We start from the raw sequence: 23,165 nt of genomic DNA on the forward strand, positions 1-23,165 counted from the left end.
ATTTGTCTAGGGTCTGGAACATGGTGACTTGTCATCCTTCTTTCTCCAAAACCCACCCCAGCTAGACCCAAATTGCTGAATCTGGCGCAAGCAAGTGGGGAAAGGCAGTGGAAATCTGACACCCAACATCCGTACTTAAAGAGAGAAAATCTAAGGTTTTAAGCTAAAATTTAAAATATAGACAGTGTCCTCTCCTAATGAGGGCATATTGACCAGAGACTAAATGTATACTTGTCCTGAATGAGATGGCTTTGTTTAGAGTGGAGCAGAGACAGGGTTGGCCCTGGGAACTAACAAGCTGGTACCTGACGCCGAGAGTGGAAAGGAGACAGGCTTCAGCCCCAAATGAACACATCACCCTAGCACACCCTACGTGTGCTTTCTAGCAAGGTGCAAGGAAAAGAGATAAGAGAAAATGAGCATCTGCTCACCCTCCCATGTCCATTTGAGAGAATCGAGATTAATAAAAATAATTCTTTGGAGAATGATTCCACTCTATCCTATCCTGTTTTGCACCAAACAACCTCAATAACCTTACGGCAACAGTAGAATAACTTTTCTTCTTTTTTTAAAAGGAAGCAGAAAAGATGATCTCTGGAAATTATTTTAAAATAAAAAATCTCCCAGCCTGCGCCTCCCCCCACACCCCCTCCCCATTGCACTTTAGATGAACCTGTGATATTGTAGCAATGGCCCTTGAAGTGCAGTAGGGAGGTGATTTAGGAGAATATTAAAGGCAATGTGGAGATTCAAGGCGCCTCTCTCAGGGAGATCTGGAGAAATACGCAGCACAGATGGGCCGAGCAGATTAAACATTTCCGTCACATTGTTTCCAAATTGTGTTGTGGTGCCTGAGGCTGGTACTGCGGTCAGAGCAAAACAGAGCGGTGCAGAGCTGCGCAGTTTATGGAATACATATTAATACGCCCGTCTCACATGGTATCACAATTCTATCAGCTCCGAAATGGTGCTGTCTCTATTGTTCCTGACTTCTGCACTTGGCACCTTGTTTTCTCCCATCTGCAAAGTGTTTACCTTCCCTCTATCCTTTCTCTCTTCTTTAGGTAAAGTTCAAGTTGTGTGCTTCTTTTCATTTCTCTTTCCTTACAGCCCTGTTTCACAGCTTATGATTTCTTTGCTCGTACCTTCACAGCTTATGATTTCTCTATACACTTGCACACACCCACTCTGTGTTTTGCACACATTTCACCAGCAACATGCAGTGTGTGCACAGGCCCTGCACACCTCCGTGGCCTCAGCTTGATCATTATCTACTCCCACCCTGTTCAGGACATAAGCTTCACCCTTAAAGCTGAATGTTCTCTCGCACTCAAGTGCTCTGAGACCCTCCATCTAGAGAACACATTCCTCTTCTCAGAACACTTAGCTCGGGGTGCGCTATGTGGAGTTGTCGCCATGACCCACCCCCCTCCCAACTGCTGTTGCTGACTACCCAGCCTTCCCATGTCCCCCCTCTCACACTCGCATACCTTCCCCTGTATCCAGGCCCATCAATCTCCAGGTTAGCAAGTTCCCTGAAATGTAACAATAAATAAAACTAGCTCAATTGAGGCAAATTTAATGATTCATTTTTATTATGATTTATAGACCAAAACTCTGAATAATGGAAAAAGAGAAAGCGATTGCCAAGAACTTAAAACACACTGTAAAACAGCCTGGAGAGGCTGCCACGCCACCCAAGGTTTCAGTCAAGTGCTGAGCTTCGATCCTTTCACAAGTTCCAACACCACTAACCCACCAGCCACCCAACTGCCCATTTCCTTTCTCCTTCTGGAAAATCTCTTTGTAAAACTATCTATGCTGAAAAATGGGCGCTTTGTCTTTGGTGAACAATTTCTGTTCCCAGCCTTGTTTTTCTCAGCAGTTAGAAGGATGCTGATTTGGAGCCCTTAATTTATTTCATAGGGTATGATATCCTAAGAAGGCATATATATATCCAAAGCTGGATTTTAGGAGTAGAGAATTTGTGGAGAAATCCAGAGTAAAAATATGATGTTTGGGACTGACCCTGGAATAGTACAAATTTCTCTGCTTAGGAAATCAAATTTCCCATCTTAACTAACGGCAATGTATAATGCACAAACACTAATAAGAGAAATAAGCAATCATAAACCAAAAATTCTGTGATTCGTTGACCTTTCCCATACATATATCAAGCACTTCAGGTTAGGGGCTGATATACTGTTCTCTTGAAGATGCATCTTCTTGTTTATAAGCACTGATATAGGGAACTTTTATGGTAAAAAGAACAAAAAAGTATGAGATATTTTCTGGGAATCTTGTTCCACGGAGGCTTGGAACCCAATTCAATGTGAAAAGAGAATGTTTCTGTTAGGAGCTTTCTCCAGGGAACTGACAGTGTCAAGCAGCTTGCTCCAAGCCATTTGAATGGAAACTATGAGAAGACACCACAACTTTGAAGTCACAGTTAAATAGATAATGCCTTGACTGGGTGCAGTGGCTCATGCCTGTAATCCCAGCACTTTGGAAGGCGGAGATGGGCAGGATCACCTGAGGTCAGGAGTTTGAGACCAGCCTGGCCAACATGGTGAAACCCCATCTCTAGTAAAAATACAAAAATTAGCCAGGCATGGTGCCAGGCACCTGTAATCTCAGCTACTCAGGAAGCTGAGGCAGGAGAATCGCTTGAACTTGGGAGCTGGAGGTTGCAGTGAGCTGAGATCGTGCCACTGCACTCCAGCCTGAGTGACAAAGAACAAAACTCTGTCTCTAAAAAGAGATGATTCCTTAAAAGAGGTACACAAGTGCAGTCGACCTTTGAGGAGGGAATAGCCTCTTCAGCTGGAGGGCTGAAGCCCATGAAATCTAGCATGGAAGGAATGAGGATTCTTGATTCTCCTTCACTGTATTTTTTTTTTTAACGGAGTCTTGCTCTGTTGCCCAGGCTGGAGTGCAGAGGCGCGATCTCGGCTCACTGCAACCTCTGCCTCCTGGGTTCAAGCGATTCTCCTGCCTCAGCCTCCCGAGTAGCTGGGATTACAGATGTGCACCACCATGCCCAGCTAATTTTTTTGTATTTTTAGTAGAGACGGGATTTCACCATATTGGCCAGGCTGGTCTCGAACTCCTGACCTTGTGATCCACCTGCCTCAGCCTCCCAAAGTGCTGGGATTACAGGTGTGAGCCACCGTATTTTTAAAAAGCTGTATTTTTTAAAAGCAGGGACCTGTGTGTGGGGAGTGCGGGGATACCCACCCTGGGCCAAAGTACAGATCCAGCCCATAAAGACCATTGTATTTTTTCCCATAGAGTGCCGGCTGGTAAACTGCAAAGGGTTCATAAACCCTTTGAGAATCTGATGAAAGGTCTGGGCCTCACCCCAGGGATAAGGCCTATGTACATATGCACACAAAATTTTACACCAGTTTCAGGGTGTTCAAAGATTCCTTCACATCCATCCAAAGAGAGGCCAGGGGTTCACAGACTCTGGTTTAAGAATCTGTGCCCTGGAGGATGGTGAGTTCCTCTTGTTGGAACAGCCTAGGATTCACTGAGCCTAGAAATTGAATTCTCATCCCAAGACAGGATGGTCATTCCAGGTCATGTCTGTGGTACTCCAGGGGAGCCATGGAAGAGCTTATACAAATAGGAACCAGCAGGGAGGAGAGAAATTAAAATGTAGCAATCATGGAGTAGGGGTATTTAATCTCTTTTAAGGCTTATGATAGGCGCCTGCTGGTTTTCCCCCAATATCCCCTGACACCTACTGACAGGGTATTTGCAGCACCACACAGGGACTCAGGGCCCTGTGACAGGAGGAGCACCGAGGAGGTCCATGATAGTCTTGAAACCATAAACGGCAATAGGAAACCACTGGAGGCAGAGTCAAGCTGTGAGACATGCCCGTTGTTGGTGGCCATACTGCTTTTTGTTTATAGAATTTGCTATTCTTTTTATGGCAGGTTTGGTAGGGTTTTTTTTTTTCCTTGTTAATGGAGATTAGCAGCATAAATCCTTTTATGGCAGTGTGAAATCTGCCATAAACACTTTTGATTGTTGCTGATGGTGAGCACTGCGTCTATTTCAGGTTCACTCAATGCTTCATTCATCCAGACCAGTAGTTTCTCCAGCCAGATCATGGAGTCCAAATAGCCAACTTTTATTTTTAAGACTTCTTCATGTGGGTTGTTCAAAGAGGTGGGGCAGGGTTGGTATTGAGAGAAGCAGATGTTTAGTCAAACCTAGAAATATGATGGGAACAAACCATACACTGTGCTTATTTTAGATGAAAGGTTTCTAAAAAGACTTTGTGGCAAGAAGCAAGCCCTGATGGAAAGGTTTGTGTTTGTTTTTAAATAACTTTTTATAATCTTATCTAAAACATCTTCATTGAACAATTTTGTATAATTTAAATCTTAGCCCTACCATTCAGAATATATGTAGAGTTATGGAGTAGTGAGCATGCATAATTCTGAAGCCCTAACACTGTCACTTGTAGATGTGTATCCCTACCTTGGATAGAAATACTTCCAAATTGAGGATTTCAGTTCTCCTGGGAGCCTCTCAGCATTTCTCCAATCTTTCCAAACATCTGGGCAAAGAGAAATCAGACTTTATAGAAAACATTGATCCCAGAAATTCAGTTCTCTTTGCCATCCTAAAACTAAAACCCAAGAATCAGCAACTTAATAAAAATGCAGTAAATTAGCACCTTTAGACAGGAGCAGGGTTCATTCAGAGCTGGGGTCTGCCTGACTGAGCCAGTACTCTCTCCATTTTAATAGTTTAATAAAAATTAGCATAATTAACGAACATCTGTATGATCCAGAGTGGTGCAATTTGGCACTTGGAAACGAGGGCTTAAACATGATTGCTGTGAGTTTAATGTTGTTTTAATTCTTTTTGGCACTGTGCAGTGAAATAAATGTTTGGTGGTGATAGTTCTCGGCCGGATCTCATTTGCATTTTTCTCCCTTTGATTATGAGCAATTGTGGACTCCCCAGCAATTCATCAAAGTAGAAATTATTTTAAAATACCTCGTGGTGTTCAGACTGGGCTGGAGCAATGCATGGGGGTGGTAGTGGGAGAGAAGGTTAGAAATTTTCCATTCATGCTTTAAACATCTCAGCCCTGCAGCCCTTTTCGGGTATCCAGCCAAGGGATGAAATCTGGAAAAGACAGTCAGATCCTGGGACCTGTAGGTGCTTTGATTAAGCTCCCAGGCTCCCACAGCAGGATACATATGGTCTCTGAGACTATGCCATCCTCCTTACACTTCTGCCTGCTCTTTTGTTTTGAAGGGCAGAGAGTTGATTTCACTCATTTCAGTTCTCACCACTGTGGCAAGGCTTCTACATCTGCAGTCGGCAGGGTCAGTGTTCCCCTCCAGCAAGAGCAGACAGACTGGGAGCCTGGCTTTTGCAGGTGCCCTGCTGAGTCTCATCTGCTTCCTGTTCACACCCTCTTCGAGTTGGCAGAGAACACTTTCCCAAGGCTTCGTCCCTACTCCTGGCATTACGACTAAAAAGGGGTGCTACAAAGTGTGAGTCAAAGTTAGGAGCATTAAACAGTCCCAGGGGAGCAAATGCCTTGTACTATCCCCTGCAGGTGATGCAGATGACAGCATCTGGCAGGTGGAAGACCACACTTCACACATTTCAGCAAGTTGACTTGGATCAAAAGACTCTCAGACAACACAGTGCCCACCCTCTGCCTGTGGGATAGCAGAAGAGCTAAAGCTAGTTTTTATGAGTTACAGTGTGAGAGGAAGACAGAGTATGTTATTTCCCCTTCACAGCAAGGCCATTCACAGCAAGGCAACACTGCAAGAAAACTTAAGTCAGAAACTGCCCTAACTTAAGTGTTGGAAAATGGACAGTAACGTAACTTGTACCAAGAGGAGCTTAAAAATGCCTTGACAGGGTGGGCATGGTGAAATCCCAGCACTTTGGGAGCCCAAGGCTGGGGGATCACTTGAGCTCAGGAGTTCAAGGCTAGCCTAGGCAACATAGCAAAACCTCATCTCTACAAAAAAAATAATAATAATAATTAGCAAGTAAAAAATAATTAGGCAATGGCATGCGCCTGTGGTCCCAGCTCCTCCAGAGGCTGAGGCAGGAAAATCTCTTGAGCCCAGGAGGCAGAGGTTGCAATGAGCTGAAATCATGCCACTGCACTTCAGCCTAGGTGAAGGGAGTGAAATCCTGTCTCCCCACCAAAAAAAGTTAAAGAATTCTAGGTAATTTCCCATAAGACGCTGCAAACTGTAGGGAGAAGCTGGCCTGGGAGAGAGAGGAAATGAGAAGGTGTGGTGGGTCAGGCACAGTGGCTCACTCCAGTAATCCCAACAAGCAGGAGGACTGCTTGAACCCAGAAGTTCGGGACCAGCCTGGGCAACAGAGGGAGACCCCATCTCTATAAAACAAAACAAAGTTTTTGTTAACTAGCCAGGCATGGTGACATGTACCTGTAGTCCTAGTTACTTAGGAGGCTGAAGCAGGAGGATCACTTGAGCCCAGGAGTTGGAGGTTGCAGTAAGCTATACTTGCACCACTGTACTCCATCCTGGGCAACAGAGCGAAACCCTGTCTCAAAAAACAAAACAAGAAAAGAAGGTGTGGTGTAGGAAGAGGTGGCAGACAGACACATTCAGTTATTTAAGGCTGATTTTAACAAGGCAATTCCCTGGTCCTAAAAGGATCAACTCAGTAGTCTCACTTCTTGTGGCATTTCAGACTCTCGTTGTTGTTTAGGGAGCCATTTGAGGAGATTGTCTCCAAAGGTAGTTGATCTCTTTCTGCCACAACTAGTTCAATCACCAGGGGAATATCTTGGAGTTAGTTGTAACTAAATCTGCTCAATAAGAGTACAAATTCCCACTGCCCCCTTCATTTCATCATAATCTCATTTAACCAGTATTTTTATTTTTTTATTTTTAATTTTTTTTATTTGAGATGGAGTTTCGCTCTTGTTGCCCAGGCTGGAGTGCAATGGCACGATCTCAGCTCACTGCAACCTCCGCCTCCTGGGTTCAAGCGATTCTCCTGCCTCAGCCTCCTGAGTAGCTGGGATTACAGGTACCCTCAACCATGCCCAGCTAATTTTTGTATTTTTAATAGAGACAGGGTTTCACCATGTTGGTCAGGCTGGTGTCAAATTCCCGACCTCAGGTGATCCACCCACCTCAGCCTCCCAAAGTGCTGGGATTACAGGCGTGAGCCACCACACCTGGCCTCATTTAACAAGTATTTATTTGGCCCCACTCTGTGCTGGGTACAGTGCTGAATGCTGAGAACACAAAAACAAACAAAACCAACAAGGTCCAGTCCTCAGATTTCCAACTAGTGATTGACACTGAGACAAAGACAGACAGCTAGAAGGCAGTGTAATCACAAGCTCTTTTCCAGGAAAGCACGGGGCACAGCACTGTGTAACCAGGACCCCACACAGTCAGAGAGTGTCAAGAGAGGCTTCTAGAGAGTCAGTAACTCAGGAACTGTGATCTGAAGTCTGTTTAGGAGTGAGCCCCGTGAAATGAGGAGGGAAGTAGAGGCTAAACAGGCAGAGGAAAGGTTCCAAGGTGAGGGAGCCTGTGGCCCACGGGAGCAGCTGAGACAAGTTCTGTTTTACTAAGGGACCCTAAATCTAGGAGGTGAGTGACAATGCTGAACAGTGAGTGGGACTGGGTCATGCAGGGCCTTGTCTACTTTGTTAAGAAGTTAAGCGGTGGCCGGGCACAGTGGCTCATGCCTGTATTCCCAGCACTTTGGGAGGCCAAGGCAGGCAGATCACCTGAGGTCAGGAGTTCAAGACCAGCCTGGCCAATATGGTGAAACCGCATCTCTACTAAAATATAAAAATTAGCCAGGTGTGGTGGCGGGCGCCTGTAATCCCAGCTACTCAGGAGATTGAGATAGGAGAATCGTTTGAACCCTGGAGGCAGAGGTTGCAGTGAGCTGAGATCGTGTCACTGCACTCCAGACTGGGCAACAGAGGCTATGGCTCAAAAAAAAAAAGGCCGGGCACGGAGGCTTACGCCTGTAATCCCAGCACTTTGGGAGGCTGAGGCGGGCGGATCACGAGGTCAGGAGATTGAAACCATCCTGGCTAACACGGTGAAACCCCGTCTCTACTAAAAATACAAAAACTTAGCTGGGCATGGTGGCGGGCGCCTGTAGTCCCAGCTACTGGGGAGGCTGAGGCAGGAGAATGCTGTGAACCCAGGAGGCAGAGCTTGCAGTGAGCTGAGACCGTGCCACTGTACTCCAGCCTAGGCGACAGAGCAAGACTCCATCTCAAAACAAAACAAAACAAAAAAGTCAACAAGGGGCACTGGGAACCCACTGAAACTTTTCAAGCAGAGCAGTGACATTATCAATGTGCACTGTAGAGACCGAGTCTGGCTGCAGAATGAATAGAGTAGAGAAGAATGCTGATACAGAGACTAACTTGGAGATTGTTTCTGTAGTTCTCATGTGAGATGATAGCTACATGACCCCAAGGTATTGGCAACTGGGAACGGAAAGAAGATGGAGGATTTTAGTAATATTTTAGAGGGAGAATTGACAGGACTCAAGGATTGATTAGAAGAGGGGGATAGGGCTGGGCGCAGTGGCTCACGCCTGTCATCCCAGTACTTTGGGAGGCCGAGGCAGGTGGCTCACCTGAGGTCAGGAGTTCGAGACCAGCCTGGCCAATATGGCAAAACCCTGTCTCTACTAAAAATATAAAAATTAGCTGGCCGTGGTGGCACATGCCAGTAATCCCAGCTACTCGGGAGGCTGAGGCAGGAGAATTGCTTGAACCCGGGAGGAGGCACAGGTTGTAGTCAGCTGAGATCATGAGATCATGCCACTGAACTCCAGCCTAGGTAACAAAAAACAAGACTCCGTCAAAAAAAAAAAAAAAAAGAAGAAGAAGAAGACGGTGAAAGTAAAATTAGGAATGACTCCTGAGATTCCAGCCTGGGTAACAGTGCATTGTGGTACAACTCACTGAGATAGAGAACCAAGGAAGCAAAGATAGCTTTGGAGTCAGGATGAAGATAAAGGCAGGACGACATGATAAATTTATGACATACTGAATTTGAACAGCTTGGTGGAATGCACTTGGCTATTGGGGTCCAACACAGACCTGGGCTGGAGCTCTGGTCGTGAGTAATAAACACAGACATGGTGGATACGCTACAGAGGTATATGGGATTGCTCTAGTAAAGTGCATCAAGACTGAAGAGAAGGCTGGGACAGAACCCTGGAAAACAACCACATTAAAAAGCAGAATTGAGCGAGACGAGCCTGCAGAGGAGAATGAAAAGAAGTAACCAGAGAGGTAGGAGGGAAACCAGGAAAGTATAATTATCATAGAAACTAAGAGAATAAAAGGCCTCAAGAAGGATCAATAGTGCCAGCACTGCTGAGAGATCAAGTAAGATAAGGACTGAAAAGTGCTCAGAGAATTTGAGCAATGCAGAGGTTACAGGAGACCACGGAGAGAGAGCATAAGTAGAGGACGGCAACAGAGCCTGACGAGAGTGGCTTCAACAGAGAACAGGAAGGAAGTTGGAGCAGTGAGTGAGTAAACTCTTCCAAGTGTGGCATAGACTAGCAGAAATTGGAAGTAGACATGCAGTGGGAGTTTTTAATGGTTGTTTTCAAAAATGAGAGCAACTTGAACACCTTTCAGTGCTGGTGGAAGGAGCCATTTACTTTACAGGCAGAGGCCAGTCTCCACAGAACATCGTCTCTCAGAAAGAAAGGAGAAGGACTGCAAGTGCATATTGTGAGGGGTAGTCTTAAACCAGGGGAGGGATGCTTCCCCGACTTTAATGGGAAAGAAAGATGGTTGTCAATACAGGCAAGTTCCTGCTTTGGTGGCTGGAGGCTGATAGATCTGATAGTTTCTCTTTTCCCTTTGAAGGTGGAGAAGAGGTTGTCAGAAGCAACAAGAGTTTGAAGAGGGGAGATATTAGATATCATGATTCTATGATAATTATATGCACCCAGAGATAAAAAGATCACCAGATAATGCTAGGGACTCTGAATTTTCCATATCACGAATCTGGTTTTATTTCTTTTATTTTTCCTAATAGAACTCAGCAACCAGGTGTACAAATAAGCAGTTAGCTCTATGGTACCCCAAATCCAATTGAACTGGAATATGTGATATTTCCCATTCTTAAAATTGCATTCTGGGCCGGGCACGGTAGCTCACACCTGTCATCCCAGTGCTTTGGGAGGCTGAGGTGGGTGGATGACAAGGTCAGGAGCTCAAGACCAGCCTGGCCAACATAGTGAAACCCCGTCGCTACTAAAAATACAAAAATTAGCTGGGCGTGGTGGCGCATGCCTGTAGTCCCAGCTACTCAGGAGGCTGAAGCAAAAGAATCACTTGAACCCAGAAGGTGAAGGTTGCAGTGAGCTGAGATCTCACCACTGCACTACAGCCTGAGTGACAGAGCGAGACTCGGTCTCAAAAGAAAAAAAATTCATTTTGGCCAGGTGCAGTGGCTCACACCTGTAATCCCAGCACTTTGAGAGGCCGAGGCGAGCAGGGATCACGAGGTCAGGAATGAGACCAGCCTGGGCAACATGGTGAAACCCCATCTTTACTAAAAATACAAAAATTAGCTGGGCATGGTGACATACACCTGTAGTCCCAGCTACTTGGGAGGCTGAGGCAGGAAAATCACTTGAACCCAGGAGGTGGAGGTTGCAGTGAGCCAAGATCGTGCCACTGCATTCCAGCCTGGGCGACAGAGTGAGACTCTGTCTCAACAACAACAACAACAACAAAAAAAAAATTCATTCAATTTTACTTCTTTCAAAAGAAAGACATTTTCTGGTGCTATCAGAAATAGCCCCATACTCAGAGTGGGCACAGTGACTCATGCCTGTAATCCCAGCTCTTAGCAAGGCCGAGGCTGGTGGATCACTTGAGGTCAGGAGTTTGACACCAGCCTGGCCAATATGATGAAACCCCATCTATACCAAAAATATAAAAAATTAGCCAGTTGTGGCCAGGCATGGTGGCTCACGCCTGTAGTGCCAGCACTTTAGGAGGCCAAGGCAGGTGGATCATCTGGGGTCAGGAGTTCAAGACCATCCTGGCCAACATGGTAAAACCTCGTCTCTACTAAAAACACAAAAATTAGCCAGTTGTGGTGGCACGTGCCTGTAATCCCAGCTACGCGGGAGGCTGAGGCAGGAGAATCGCTTGAACCTGGGAGGTGGAGGTTGCAGTGAACCAAGATTGCACCACTGCACTCCAGCCTGGAAGACAGAGCAAGACTCTGTCTTTAAAAAAAAAAAAAAAAAAAAAAAAAAAAAAATTAGCCAGGTGTGGTGGCATGCACCTGTAATCCCAGCTACTCAGGAGGTTGAGACAGGAGAATTGCTTAAACCTGGGAGCAGGAGGTTGCAGTGAGCTGAGATCTTGCCACTGTACTTCAGCCTGGGCAACAGTGCGAGAGTCCATCTCAAAAAAAAAAAAAAAATAGCCCTTTACTCTTCAACATCTGTTGTGCTTTTGAGAAGCTTTTCTGTATTCGAGGAGCTGCATCCTCACCCTGTGACAACTCCTTAAACTCTCTTTTAAACCTTCTCATCCTCTTTCTTGTTTGCTCCTCTCTCTGACTAGCCTGTCATTATTAATGTGCCTGTCACCTCTCACCTGTGTGAGGGAAAGAATCTAATGTTTAGGGCACCTACTATGTATCAAACACGTTCAGTTGTTTTTACTTCAGTGATGCAATTTACATCCCCACAAGATAGAAGGGAGATATTATCCCTACTCTCACAGACAAAGAAGCTAAAGCTAGGAGAACCTAAGGTCATGTGACTACTAAATGACCAAGCGAGGATTAGATCTCAGTCTGTCTGACTCCAAAGCCCATTACTCTGCTGTAAGCTCCCAAGGAGGAAGCAATCTTCTGATTCATCATTATATACCTCATGGGAACTCAAACAGCACTTTGCACATAGAAGATGCTTGATAAATATTATTGATTTGAACTATGACTTGACCCCTTGAATATCTTTAGTGTTCTGGCAATTTAACGTGTGCCTAACTCTAAGAAGCTATACCATTCGGCTTGGTTTAAAAAAAAATGCTCTTTAGGTTCAGCAAGGGCATCAAATGTGCTAACTTTACAATGTAGACAGGAAGATGGCAAAATGAAAGTGCTTGCTCTCTTCCTCTAGATGACTTTTTTAAATTTAATAATCCCATCAGGGAAGTTAACAGTTCACAGTGATAATGGCAACAATGAAACCACCAAACAGAATCTCCCATGCAATCACTAGAATAAACGAGCAGAAGCATGAACAAATTCTAACTGACACGTCCTCTTTTCACTTTTCAGGAGTATAACATGTATGGCTGGTGGGTGGGAGAACTGAACAGCCTCATTGGGATTGTTCCGAAGGAGTATCTCACCACTGCCTTTGAAGTGGAAGAAAGATGAAACCCAGGTATCAGAACCATTGCCAATGAACTGCCTAATAGTTGAGTGGAACTTGTTGGCCACTACTTTGTTTCTCTGAAAGATGAGAGTTGCCAGTGAAGTAGCTTTTCTTCATTTCTCATACTAATGCTTGTGATTTACCACTGATGGAAAGAAAATGCCTCTGGAATTGTTTTTTTCTTAAATTTGTGGACAGTGTCACTTAGGATAAGGTTCAACTAAAAGCAACTTAAAATCTAAACTAAAAGTGACTTAATACGGAAGGCCAGGCACGGTGGCTCACACCTGTAATCCCAGCACTTTGGGAGGCCAAGGTGGGCAGATCACCTGAGGTCAGGAGTTCAAGACCAGCTTTACCAACATAGTGAAACCCCATCTCTACTAAATATACCAAAAAAATTAGTCAAGTGGGGTGGCGGGCACCTGTAATCCCAGCTACTGGGGAGGCTAAGGCAGGAGAATCACTTGAACCCGGGAAGCGGAGGTTGCAGTGACCTGAGATCGCACCACTGGACTCCAGCCTGGGCAACAAAGCAAGATTCCATCTCAAAACAAACAAACAAACAAACAAATTAATACAGAAATGTATTTTTCTCTTCTGTAAAAATCTAGAGGTAAGTGGTCCAAGGTATCCAGTCCCAGGTACATTTTCTTTTTGTTCTTCTCTGTGTGCCCAACATTCCCAAGGTTACCTCATGGCCAAGACAGATGCTCCAGTTCCAGCCATCCTGTCTGCATCCTACACAGCACATCAGGAAAGATAAAAGGAGAAGGTCAGGCCAGGCACGGGGGCTCACGCCTGTAATCCCAGTACTTTGGGAGGCCAAGGCGGGCGGATCACGAGGTCAGAAGTTCAAGACCAGCCTGGCCAACATGGTGAAACCCCGTCTCTATTAAAAACACAAAAAATTAGCCAGGCGTGGTGGCACGCGCCTGTATTCCCAGCTACTCAGGAGGCTGAGGCAGGAGAATCACTTGAACCCAGGAGGCAGAGGTTGCAGTGAATCGAGATCAGGCCATTGCACTCCAGCCTGGGTGACAGAGCAAGACTCCGTCTTGAGAAAGAAAAAAAAAGAGAGAGAGAGAAAAGCATACTCTCTTCCTTTAAGGGCACTTCACAGACGTTGCGCACATACCTCCTTTCACATTCCATGGGCCAGAAGTTGGAATATATGGACACAGCAAGCTGTAAAGAAAGCTTATAGCCCTGTGTCCAGCTTAGAATTGAGAGATTCATTATTAAATACAAAGGGAAGAATGGATATTGGGATAAAACTGGGAATTTTTGCCACAGGGATGGATCTAGGTTTATCCCCAGCTCTCAAACCCAGGGCACCATTTCCCCAAAATGCCCACATATTGCAATATGACTGACCAAGATTAGGAATCCAATACGAGGATTCCTACGGAACATAATCAAATTAACTTTTAAGTAATAGAGAATGTGATTTGCAGGGCCAGGCACAGTGGCTCACACCTGTAATCCCAACACTTTGGGAGGTCAAGGCAGGAGGATCACTTGAGATCAGGAGTTTGAGACCAGCCTGGGCAACATAGTGAAACCCCATTTCTACAAAAAAAAAAAATTTTTTTTAATTAGCCAAGTGTGCTGGTGCACGTCTGTAGGCCCAGCTACTTGGGAGCCTAAGGTGGGAGGAATGCTTGAGCCCAGGAGGTTTGAGGTTATACTTAGCCATGACTGCACCACTGCACTCCAGCCTGGCTGAAAGAGCAAGACCCTGTCTCAAAAAAAGAAAAAGAATAGGTTTGTGTTTTATTAGCAAGAACCACATTGTGTTTCAAAATAGTTGGGGTGGGTGCTTGGTTTGGGTGGCGTAATAGTGAGAGCCACTTTGGTGCAGAGCGGGTTTCGGTTAGAATTAAGATGCTGATGGAGGGCCCCCAAGACCAGCATGTTGTCACCAGCTCCATCTTCTGGCCTGAAATAGGAGCAATCATCATTGCTGGGGGTAAAGAATGGCATCGGTGTGACAGTGATACAAACAGTCCTTGGAGTCCAGACCAGAGCCCACTCTAGTGTGCAGCAGCAGCTGAGTGAATTCATTTAGGAAAATACATAAAGGATAGATCTTATTCTCCAATGCCCTTGTACAACCATACAACAACAGCTCAGGCCTGTCACTCAAGGTTTGACTTTATGATTTTCCTGACGAAGACTGTTTCATGGCCACAAGTGTAGAGAGTTGGAATTTTTCTGTCAAATCTAAACAAATCCAGCCAGCCAGGCACGGTGGCTTACGCCTATAATCCCAGCACTTTCGAGGCCGAGGCAGGTGAATCACTTGAGGTCAGGAGTTCGAGACCAGCCTCACCAACATGGTGAAACCCCATCTCTACTAAAAATACAAAAATTAGTCACGCATGGTGGCGGGCACCTGTAATCCCAGTACTTAGGAAGCTGAGGCAGGAGAATCACTTGAACTTGGGAAGCGGAGGTTGCAGTGAGCCAAAATCGCGCCATTGTACTCTAGCCTGGGTGACAGAGAGACTCCATCTCAAAAAAATAAATAAAAATAAAAAACAAATTCACCCTTTTTCACTCTGTCATTTATTTGTTTATCTCTTCACTGTCTTTGGCCCAACAAATCTACTTCTAAGAATTTATCCGGCCAGGTGCAGTGGCTCACGCCTGTAATCCTAGCACTTTGGGAGGCCAAGGGGAGTGGATCACGAGGTCAGAAGTTCAAGACCAGCCTGACTAACATGGTGAAACCTCATCTCTACTAGAAATACAAAAATTAGCCAGGCATGGTGGCGGGTGCTGTAATCTTAGCTACTCAGGAGTCTGAGGCAGGAGAATTGCTTGAACTCGGGAGGCGGAGGTTGCAGTGAGCCGAGATCATGCCACTGCACTCCAGCCTGGGCAACAGAGCAAGATTCTGTCTCAAAAAAAACACAAAAAACAAACAAAAAACCGACTTTATCCTATTGGCCATTTTTTGTTTGGGTAAAAAAAGAAAAAAAAAGAAATTATCCTACAGCTATACTTGCACACATGCAAAATGATAGGCATATAAGGTTCATTATAATAGCAAACACTTGGAAATTACCTAAATGTTTAATAGAGAACTAGTCAAATAACTATAGTACATTCACAGAACTGAATATTATGCAACAGTAAAAAAGAAAGGGAAACTGTATGGAATACATTCTGAGATATGTTGGTAAGTTTAAAAAAATAAAGCAGCAAAGAATGGGAGCCAAATGTGCCCCATTTGTATAAAAAGGGACTGGAGATTATATATACCTATTTGTTTATATTTGTATGGGATATTTCTGGAAGGAGACACAAAATGATAACATGGTTGCCTCCAAGGACAGAGAAACTGTGAGACAGGGTAGTGGGGAAAACATTATGCTCTGTGCCCTTTAATATGTCTATATTTTGAATCACAAAAGCAAATTTATGTATTTTTTCTCCTTTAGGAAATATATTCTTCCCCTCTACTGCCTTTATGAGGAAACTGATCATCAAAAGTTCCCACTCCCTATTTCTGCCACCTCACCAACGCCTTGGACTCCTCCCTTTGCTGAAGAGACCCAAGTCTCTGACACCTCAGAGTGACTGTAAGCTACCAGAAAGACAAGTGGGAAGAGGTACATTCATCAAACCTGTTACTAAACCAGCCTAGTCATAGCTCATCCCCATCTCTAAATGTGTCCACACATCCACATCTGCCTTTTCCACAAGCTTTTCACAAAGGTGAGAGAGAAGGAAACCTTGGGAGGAGGACATTGCTGGTTGTTCTGGCTGGTTTGAAAAGCACAAATAAACCTGAGATGTGTTTCCTTGTCATGTGTGATGATGTTGAGCTCCTTTTTGTAAAATGATATCAATATGTCAGCTCTGGGCATTTTCACCAACTCCCAACAAAGTGGGGACAGCATGAGAGAAAACAAAAGCCCAGAGAAAAAAGGAGACTTGGAATTGTCTTTCAGAGTAGAATCTTCTCTGGAATCCATGTCCATTATTTATTTTTTGTCTTTTTCTTTTCTTTTTTTTTTTTTGAGACAGAGTCTTGCTCTGTTGTCTAGGCTGGAGTACAGTGGCATGATCTTGGCTCACTGCAACCTCCACCTCCTGAGTTCAAACAATTCTCCTGCTTCAGATTCCCGAGTAGCTGGGATTACAGGCGCCCACCACTACACCCGGCTCATTTTTGTTTTTTTGTTTGTTTTTGAGATGGAGTCTCAACTCCGTCACCCAGGCTGGAGTGTAGTGGCACAATCTTGGCTCACTGCAACCTCCCCCTCCCCGATTCAAGCGATTCTCCTGCCTCGGCTTCCTGAGCAGCTTGGATTACAGGGGTACACCATCACACCCGGCTAATTTTTGTATTTTTAGTAGAGACAGGGTTTCACCACGTTGGTCAGGCTGGTCTTGAACTGCTGACCTCAAGTGATCCACCAGCCTCGGCCTCCCAAAGTGCTGGGATTACAGGCATGAGCCATCGCGCCCGACCAATTTTTGTATTTTTATAGAGTTGGGGTCCCGGCTGGTCTCAAACTCCCGAGCTCAAGTGATCCACACACCTCAGCCTCTGAAAGTGCTGGGATTACAGGCATGAGCCACCGCTCCCACCCAGCTACATGGTTTTTTTCCTATGTGCTGAATCTCCAAAATGAGACAGAACCAGAAGCAAGGCCTTGGAGTCAGCACATTGAAGAGTTCCTCTTCAGGCCTCGGGTTAGTTAACAACCCATGTGTCCTACACTACAACACCTCTCGAGTAGGAGCTGAGGAAATGCTCTGAGGAGGGCTCAAGTATGGATACAGGGCTCCCTGTTCCCCTTTCCTGTTGTCTGTACCTAGCACTCAGGTTACCTGCACGTTAAAAGGCAGCAAAACATAGTGATTAACAGCATAACATCTGCAACCAGACAGCCTGGGAATAAATCTCAGTTCCCTGTCTACTGTGCTCTCTGGAGCAAGTTATTTGACCATTTATGCCTCAGTTTCCTCACCTTAGAAGGGATATACTCTATTCACTGTATCATTAGGTGATTAGGAAGATTAAATGATTTAACATGTGTAATGGTACTTGGAACAATGCCTGGCACATACTAACGCTCAATAAGGGTAGCTGCTATTGTTGCCTGATTCTCTACAAGAGAAATTTTGAAAGACAGGCAACTGGCCGGGCACAGGGGCTCACGCCTGTAATCCCAGCACTTTGGGAGGCTGAGGCGGGCAGATCACGAGGTCAGGAGTTCGAGACCAGCCTGGCCAACATGGTGAAACCTCGTCTCCACTAAAAACACAAAAATTAGCCAGGCATGGTGGCGCGTACCTGTAATCCCAGCTACTCAGGAGGCTGAGATAGGAGAATCGCTTGAACCCGGGAGGCGGAGGTTGTGGTGAGCCAAGATCATGCCACTGCACTCCAGCCTGGGTGACAGAGTGAGACTCCATCTCCAAAAAAAGAAAAAAGAAATCCCTGTTCAGAGAAGCCCTGGATTGGTGGGAGCCTGCCTCTCCTCTGTAATGACCACGTTGCAGCACTGGAGTAAGACGCCCATCTCACATCACAAGAGAGAAACCAGGGGGCAAACAAGGATGTCAGTGGGCTCTAACTTTCTCAAAAAAAACAATAGATCTTATACCTAATTATTCATTTCCAGATTATCTGAGCCAAGAGTAAAAAGAAGAAAACCGTTTTGTGTATGATGGATAATTGCATGGAATGAAAAGGGGAAATTTTAGGTTTAGGAGGAAAAAAAAACCAAGTGAGATAAAGGCAATATAGAAGTGTCCTTAACGTCCCCCCGCGCTTCACACAGAGTGCTAAAGGAGGAGGAACCACTAGGTGGCAGCATATGAGCAGGTGAACCAAAGAAAACCAACTGCCTCCGGTTTTAGGGGCCTTTGCACCAATACCATCCCACAGGTAAGGACAATGGGCGCTATTCTAAAGTGTTTAATAGAGGGAGCAAACACAAACCCTTCTATACTCCTCCTTTGCCACCCACCTCTCCCCTACTCCCCCATCCTCTGCCCATCCTTCCCTGGAGACCCCGGGACCCAAACCTGAAAAGCTGGGTGGCTAAGAGGCCAGAATATCATCGTGCCACCACTCTGTGGCTGAAAGACATCAGAAAAGGGGATACCAGAAGAGAAAGGGCAGGGATCTGCAACAGGATAAGAGGCTGAAAAAGGAAAAGGTCAGCTGGGTGCGGTGGCTCACGCCTGTAATCCCAGCACTTAGGGAGGCCAAGATGGGTGGATCACGAGGTCAAGAGATCAAGACCATCCTGGCCAACGTGGTGAAACCCTGTCTCTACTAAAAATATAAAAATTGGCGGGGCATGGTGGTGCACGCCTGTAGTTCCAGCTACTCAGGAGGCTGAGGCATGAGAATCGCTTGAACCTGGGAGGCAGAGGTTGCAGTGAGCCAAGATCACATCACTGCACTGCACTCTAGCCTAGCGACAGAGCAGGAAAAAAAAAAAAAAGAAAAAGGTCAAGGTAACTTCTTCACTCCCTGCAGAGTTCAATGCCCTCTAAATCATATGGCCATTGGCTTCCAGCATTTAAAATAAAATGTCCCTTCTATACCTGTTTCCAAGAGGAAACAACCACTTCCCAAACTACAAAGGTCTTTGGGTACCTCCATACACCCCACGGTAGGCACCACACTCAGATCTCTGGCTCTTCTAGCTGTGAAACTCAGCAGAAAAAGAAATTAGATTGGCCCTAAAGTATATAAACAAGTGACCTCATTGGAAATCTGGTCTGTAGCTGTTCTGGCTGTTTCTGACATTGTTATATGAAAAAAAAAAAGGTGGGGGGCTGGATAAAGCATGTTTGATGTGTTGATGAGACAGTCTACAGGCTGATGGACATTCTCTGCTAGGGGACAGTTCTAAAGGAGACTTTTTGGAAGCAGCAGATTCCTACAGTGTTGGAAACTAAACCTCACCCAGAAAAATGGCTCCCCACCCAATTAGCCCCCATCTTAGTTAAGGGCTCAGATGGCAACAGGCTAATTAGATTACAGCTCCTCTGTTTGACTCTACTAACCAAATCCCCACCTCACTGCCTGCCACTAACTGGATAACTGGGGCATTAGACCACTTAACTAACCACATTATATGCAGGATGGCTTCTTAATCACCACCAATTGTTCTGGCAAGTGAAATAGGAGAGGGGTGGAGATGAAAGGCTTTTTTCCTTGATTTTATGTAAAGAGAAAATTTAAAAGCTAAAATCCTAAATTTAAGAAGTAAATGTGTAATCATTGACACAGAAGGTACTGACACCCAGTCGATAATCTAACCTGGGGCTGGTACAGTTTGGCCTGAATTGTCCAAGCTGGTATCCAAGAATACTAAATGCTCTGAAAGCAACATTTCAGCTGCATTTCAATAAAAATATGTTTTTCTAGTGTGTTTTCCCTGTCATCCACATAGCAAAATAGCATAGACATTGTTTTGCAATTACTTCAATATTAAATTTTTCCATATGATGGCCTGACATATCTCTTAGAAATCTGTATTTAATTCAAAGCCAACTATATTTTTCTTGATGGTGAATAAAAAAATGGGAAAGAGGTGAGAATTCCTATTAAGTCTCATTCCCTAAACCCAGGTTGATTTTGTTTACAACCAGAGTAGCGTCAAAGGTGGGGTTGACAAGGTGCTCTCCCTCCTGTTTGACAGACTTTTTTTTTTGAGACCTAGTCTCCCCTCTGTCACCCAGGCTGGAGTGCAGTGATGTGATCTCTGCCTCAGCCTCCCGTGTAGCTGGGATTACAGGCGCCCACCACTACATCCAGCTAATTTTTGTATTTTTAGTAGAGACAGGGTTTCACCACCTTGGCCAGGCTGTTCTTGAACTCCTAACCTCGTGATCCACCTGCCTCAGCCTCCCAAAATGCTGGGATTACAGGCATGAGCCACTGTGCCCAGCTGAGACAGATTTTTTTTTTTCTAAACAGAATATGTAAGGAATTAGCCTTGATCTCAAGTTGCCATTAACCTTTTTTAAGAACCTTAGCTTCCTTAGTTGCACCACACTGTTTATAACCAGTTAGTATTTGCAAATAATGAAACTGAGGATCTTAAAGCCTGTGATCCCTGGTTCAAAATCACACAAAATCTGCCATGGAAGAAGAAATAAAATGAAAGCCCCTTGAAATTCTCTGTCAGCTGCTTTGCTTATTGACTTACTCGAGTTCTGTTGCAGTTAGACACTTCCAGTGAGACATCTTCAAAATGCACATTTCATGCCAGGGCATCACAATAAAGCAGTGCTCTCACTGCAAAGCACAAGATAATGCACGTTGTTGGGGAGGAAGACCCCTGCCTTTAAAAACCAGTCTGGGAAAGATGGAGTTGAAGAGAAGCAAGAAGAAAAAAAAAAAGGTTTTTTTGTTCGTTTTTTTTAATCTTAAGCACAAAACTCTCAGATGCCAGGGACAGTGGTGCTTTCATCTTTGGCAAAACAAAAACAAAAACCCCTCCCCTCAGGTCTCCCACCAGGAGTGGCTCTGGAAGGATAAATCTTGAATGGCGTTGATTTGTTAACTCCCAGAAGACCAGCAAAATCTGCAGGGCTGAGTTTAAAAAAAAGCAGACCTCTACACAGAGGATTATCTGTGCGACACAGCCCAGTGACTCCAGCTCATTTTCTAGTTTGTGGATTACCATAGTCCCTTGCTTCTTCCCTTCCCTACTGCCCGGCTATTTCATTTCCCATTAGAACTTACCAAGATTGGGTAGGGATTTTGAAATTTATAACTAAAAAGATTCTTCTTTTTCAAGGGATTTGAATTAGTCTCTCTTTTTCCCTATAAAAAACTAACTGTTCAGAAAACATGCTGTTTTTCTCCTGTGTATGAATTGATGACCATTCTTTCGGGTTCCATTAATGATATATTTTAAGATTTAGCCCATGCTGTACAAAAATCTTTTATAAATATAATGGCCCCCCAAAATACTGCCACATCAGAGGAAACTAAGGTACAATTAACAAAGTGATCGTATAATTTATTCCCCAAAGGAAGACATTTTTGAGAGTGAAAGGGGAGTTAATGATGATGCCAAGACGGCAGGTGTAAACTGGGAAGTGTGGTCATGCTAAAAATAAGGCAAAATGAGGTGCCCAGTCACCTGGGGAGTGGACGGTAGAGAAGGATGACCTCGCTTTCCTGTTATGAGGCTTGGCTATGTCCCTACTAATGAAGTCCTCTCCCCTGCAGGCCTGGTTTCTAGGCAGACTCTGCCAACTGGGCTTTCTTTTCCTGATGCCCCGGCATTCTGAGGGGCCTGATGTCTCTGGCATCGAGCCACCTGTGGGGCTGGCCAGCTGTCAGCGGCTGTGTGCATTCAGTTCCCTCGTGGGGTTCCATCACAGTCCACCACCCCTCCAACTGGCAAAGCACCACTGAAGGAAGCATTTTTGTGGCACTGGGCAATAGTATGCCACTTCCTTGCCTCTTGTGACAGAAGTGTTCCAAGAGGCTTCTAGTGCTGGTCCTCAAAGAGGGCATCTGGTTCCACTGTAGACACTTGCAGCCTGATGGTGAGCAGCTGGTCACCTTTTGTCCTCCACATCCCATCATGGAACAGGAAACAGGCTACAGACATTTCCCTTTTCCACACCATCAGACATGCCCGCATTACTGTGCTGTGAGTCACCAAGGTGGCATATGCACACCACCAGCCCCAAGGACGTGTCATGAACTATTTCACCTCTGGAAAAGCATGCAGCATCTGGAGATTTAAGTTCATTTCTTCAACATCTCCACATTTACGGTACCAGAACTTGGAGCCAACTACTTCACTCTGTTAGCACAGGGTTTCTCAACCTCAGCATTATTCATATTTTAGGCCAGATAATTCCATGTTGTTGGGAGCATTGTAGGATGTTCAGCCACATCCCTGGCCTCTACCTACTAAATGCCAATGGCCTCCCCTACCCTACCCCTGAGCTCTGACCACCAAAAATATTTCTAGGCACTGCCTAATATCCCCTGGGGGCAAAAATCTCCCCTGGTTGAGAACTGGTGTCTCAGGGCATTTGGGGTGTGCTTAGCACAAAGCACAGAGAAACTGCCCCGCCTTCTAGAAGTTTGTGCTTGAGCCGCTGGATTATAGTGATAGAGATTACAGCTAGGTTGAGAAGATACAGCATTTAAATGCCACAAATCCCTCAGGGCTTAAAAACCCTTTGCTCTGCCTTTAAGATTTGCTCACCTGCGCTGCTGCATATTTGCACTACAATGTGTTGGAATGAGCAAGACCATACTTGCCGGTTCAGAGCTGCATTAGTCTCTCTCATGTCTTGACCCCTGTGCTTACATCACAGGGCATGTTTCCCTTTTCTGTGACAGAAATCTAAAAGAGGAGCGCTGAAACTCTCACTTAGGACCAAGTCAAATGCTGTGTACTTCAAATCAAGAAACACCACGCAGAAGGCAGCCGCAGATGACAGGGTTCAGTTCCGGTTCCCTCCTCAGTGCACTGGTGGGGCTGGGGCCACGCAACATGCTTTGTGTGTGTTGACTACGGTCCCCAGGCAGAAGTGGGCAGATTCAGACAGATTACCATCTTTCGGCTGTGATTTTCCTGGTCCTTCGTGTTCATTTATGGGAAAGTTTTCTCATACAAAATGACTCCCAGGAGCTCTGTCCAGAACCAAAAAATAAATAAAACAAAAACGCAACCAAAAACCACACTGCCTTCTCAGGAGGCCAAAAT

The 23,165-nt window shown here is 45.2% G+C and overlaps 2 protein-coding genes across 7 annotated transcripts in view; both read left to right on the forward strand.

Annotated features, from left to right (window-relative positions):
- Positions 1 to 16,257, forward strand: part of SKAP1 (src kinase associated phosphoprotein 1) — a 330,610-nt gene extending 314,353 nt beyond the window's left edge. For 5 of the 6 annotated variants that reach the window (XM_050762808.1, XM_050762802.1, XM_050762804.1 and 2 more), the window contains one exon: positions 12,342 to 12,446. In XM_050762808.1, the coding sequence (XP_050618765.1) occupies positions 12,342 to 12,443 (102 nt within the window). In that variant the 3' untranslated portion in view covers positions 12,444 to 12,446. Of the gene's footprint in view, positions 1 to 12,341; positions 12,447 to 15,890 lie in introns of those variants that run through there. The other variant, XM_050762809.1, reaches the window with a different exon arrangement.
- The window catches only part of CBX1 (chromobox 1), a 181,622-nt gene that overhangs the window by 96,799 nt on the left and 61,658 nt on the right, over positions 1 to 23,165 (forward strand). The window lies entirely within an intron of this gene.

This window comes from Macaca thibetana, chromosome 16 (genome assembly GCF_024542745.1).
Source record: "Macaca thibetana thibetana isolate TM-01 chromosome 16, ASM2454274v1, whole genome shotgun sequence".
Taxonomy (NCBI): domain Eukaryota; kingdom Metazoa; phylum Chordata; class Mammalia; order Primates; family Cercopithecidae; genus Macaca; species Macaca thibetana.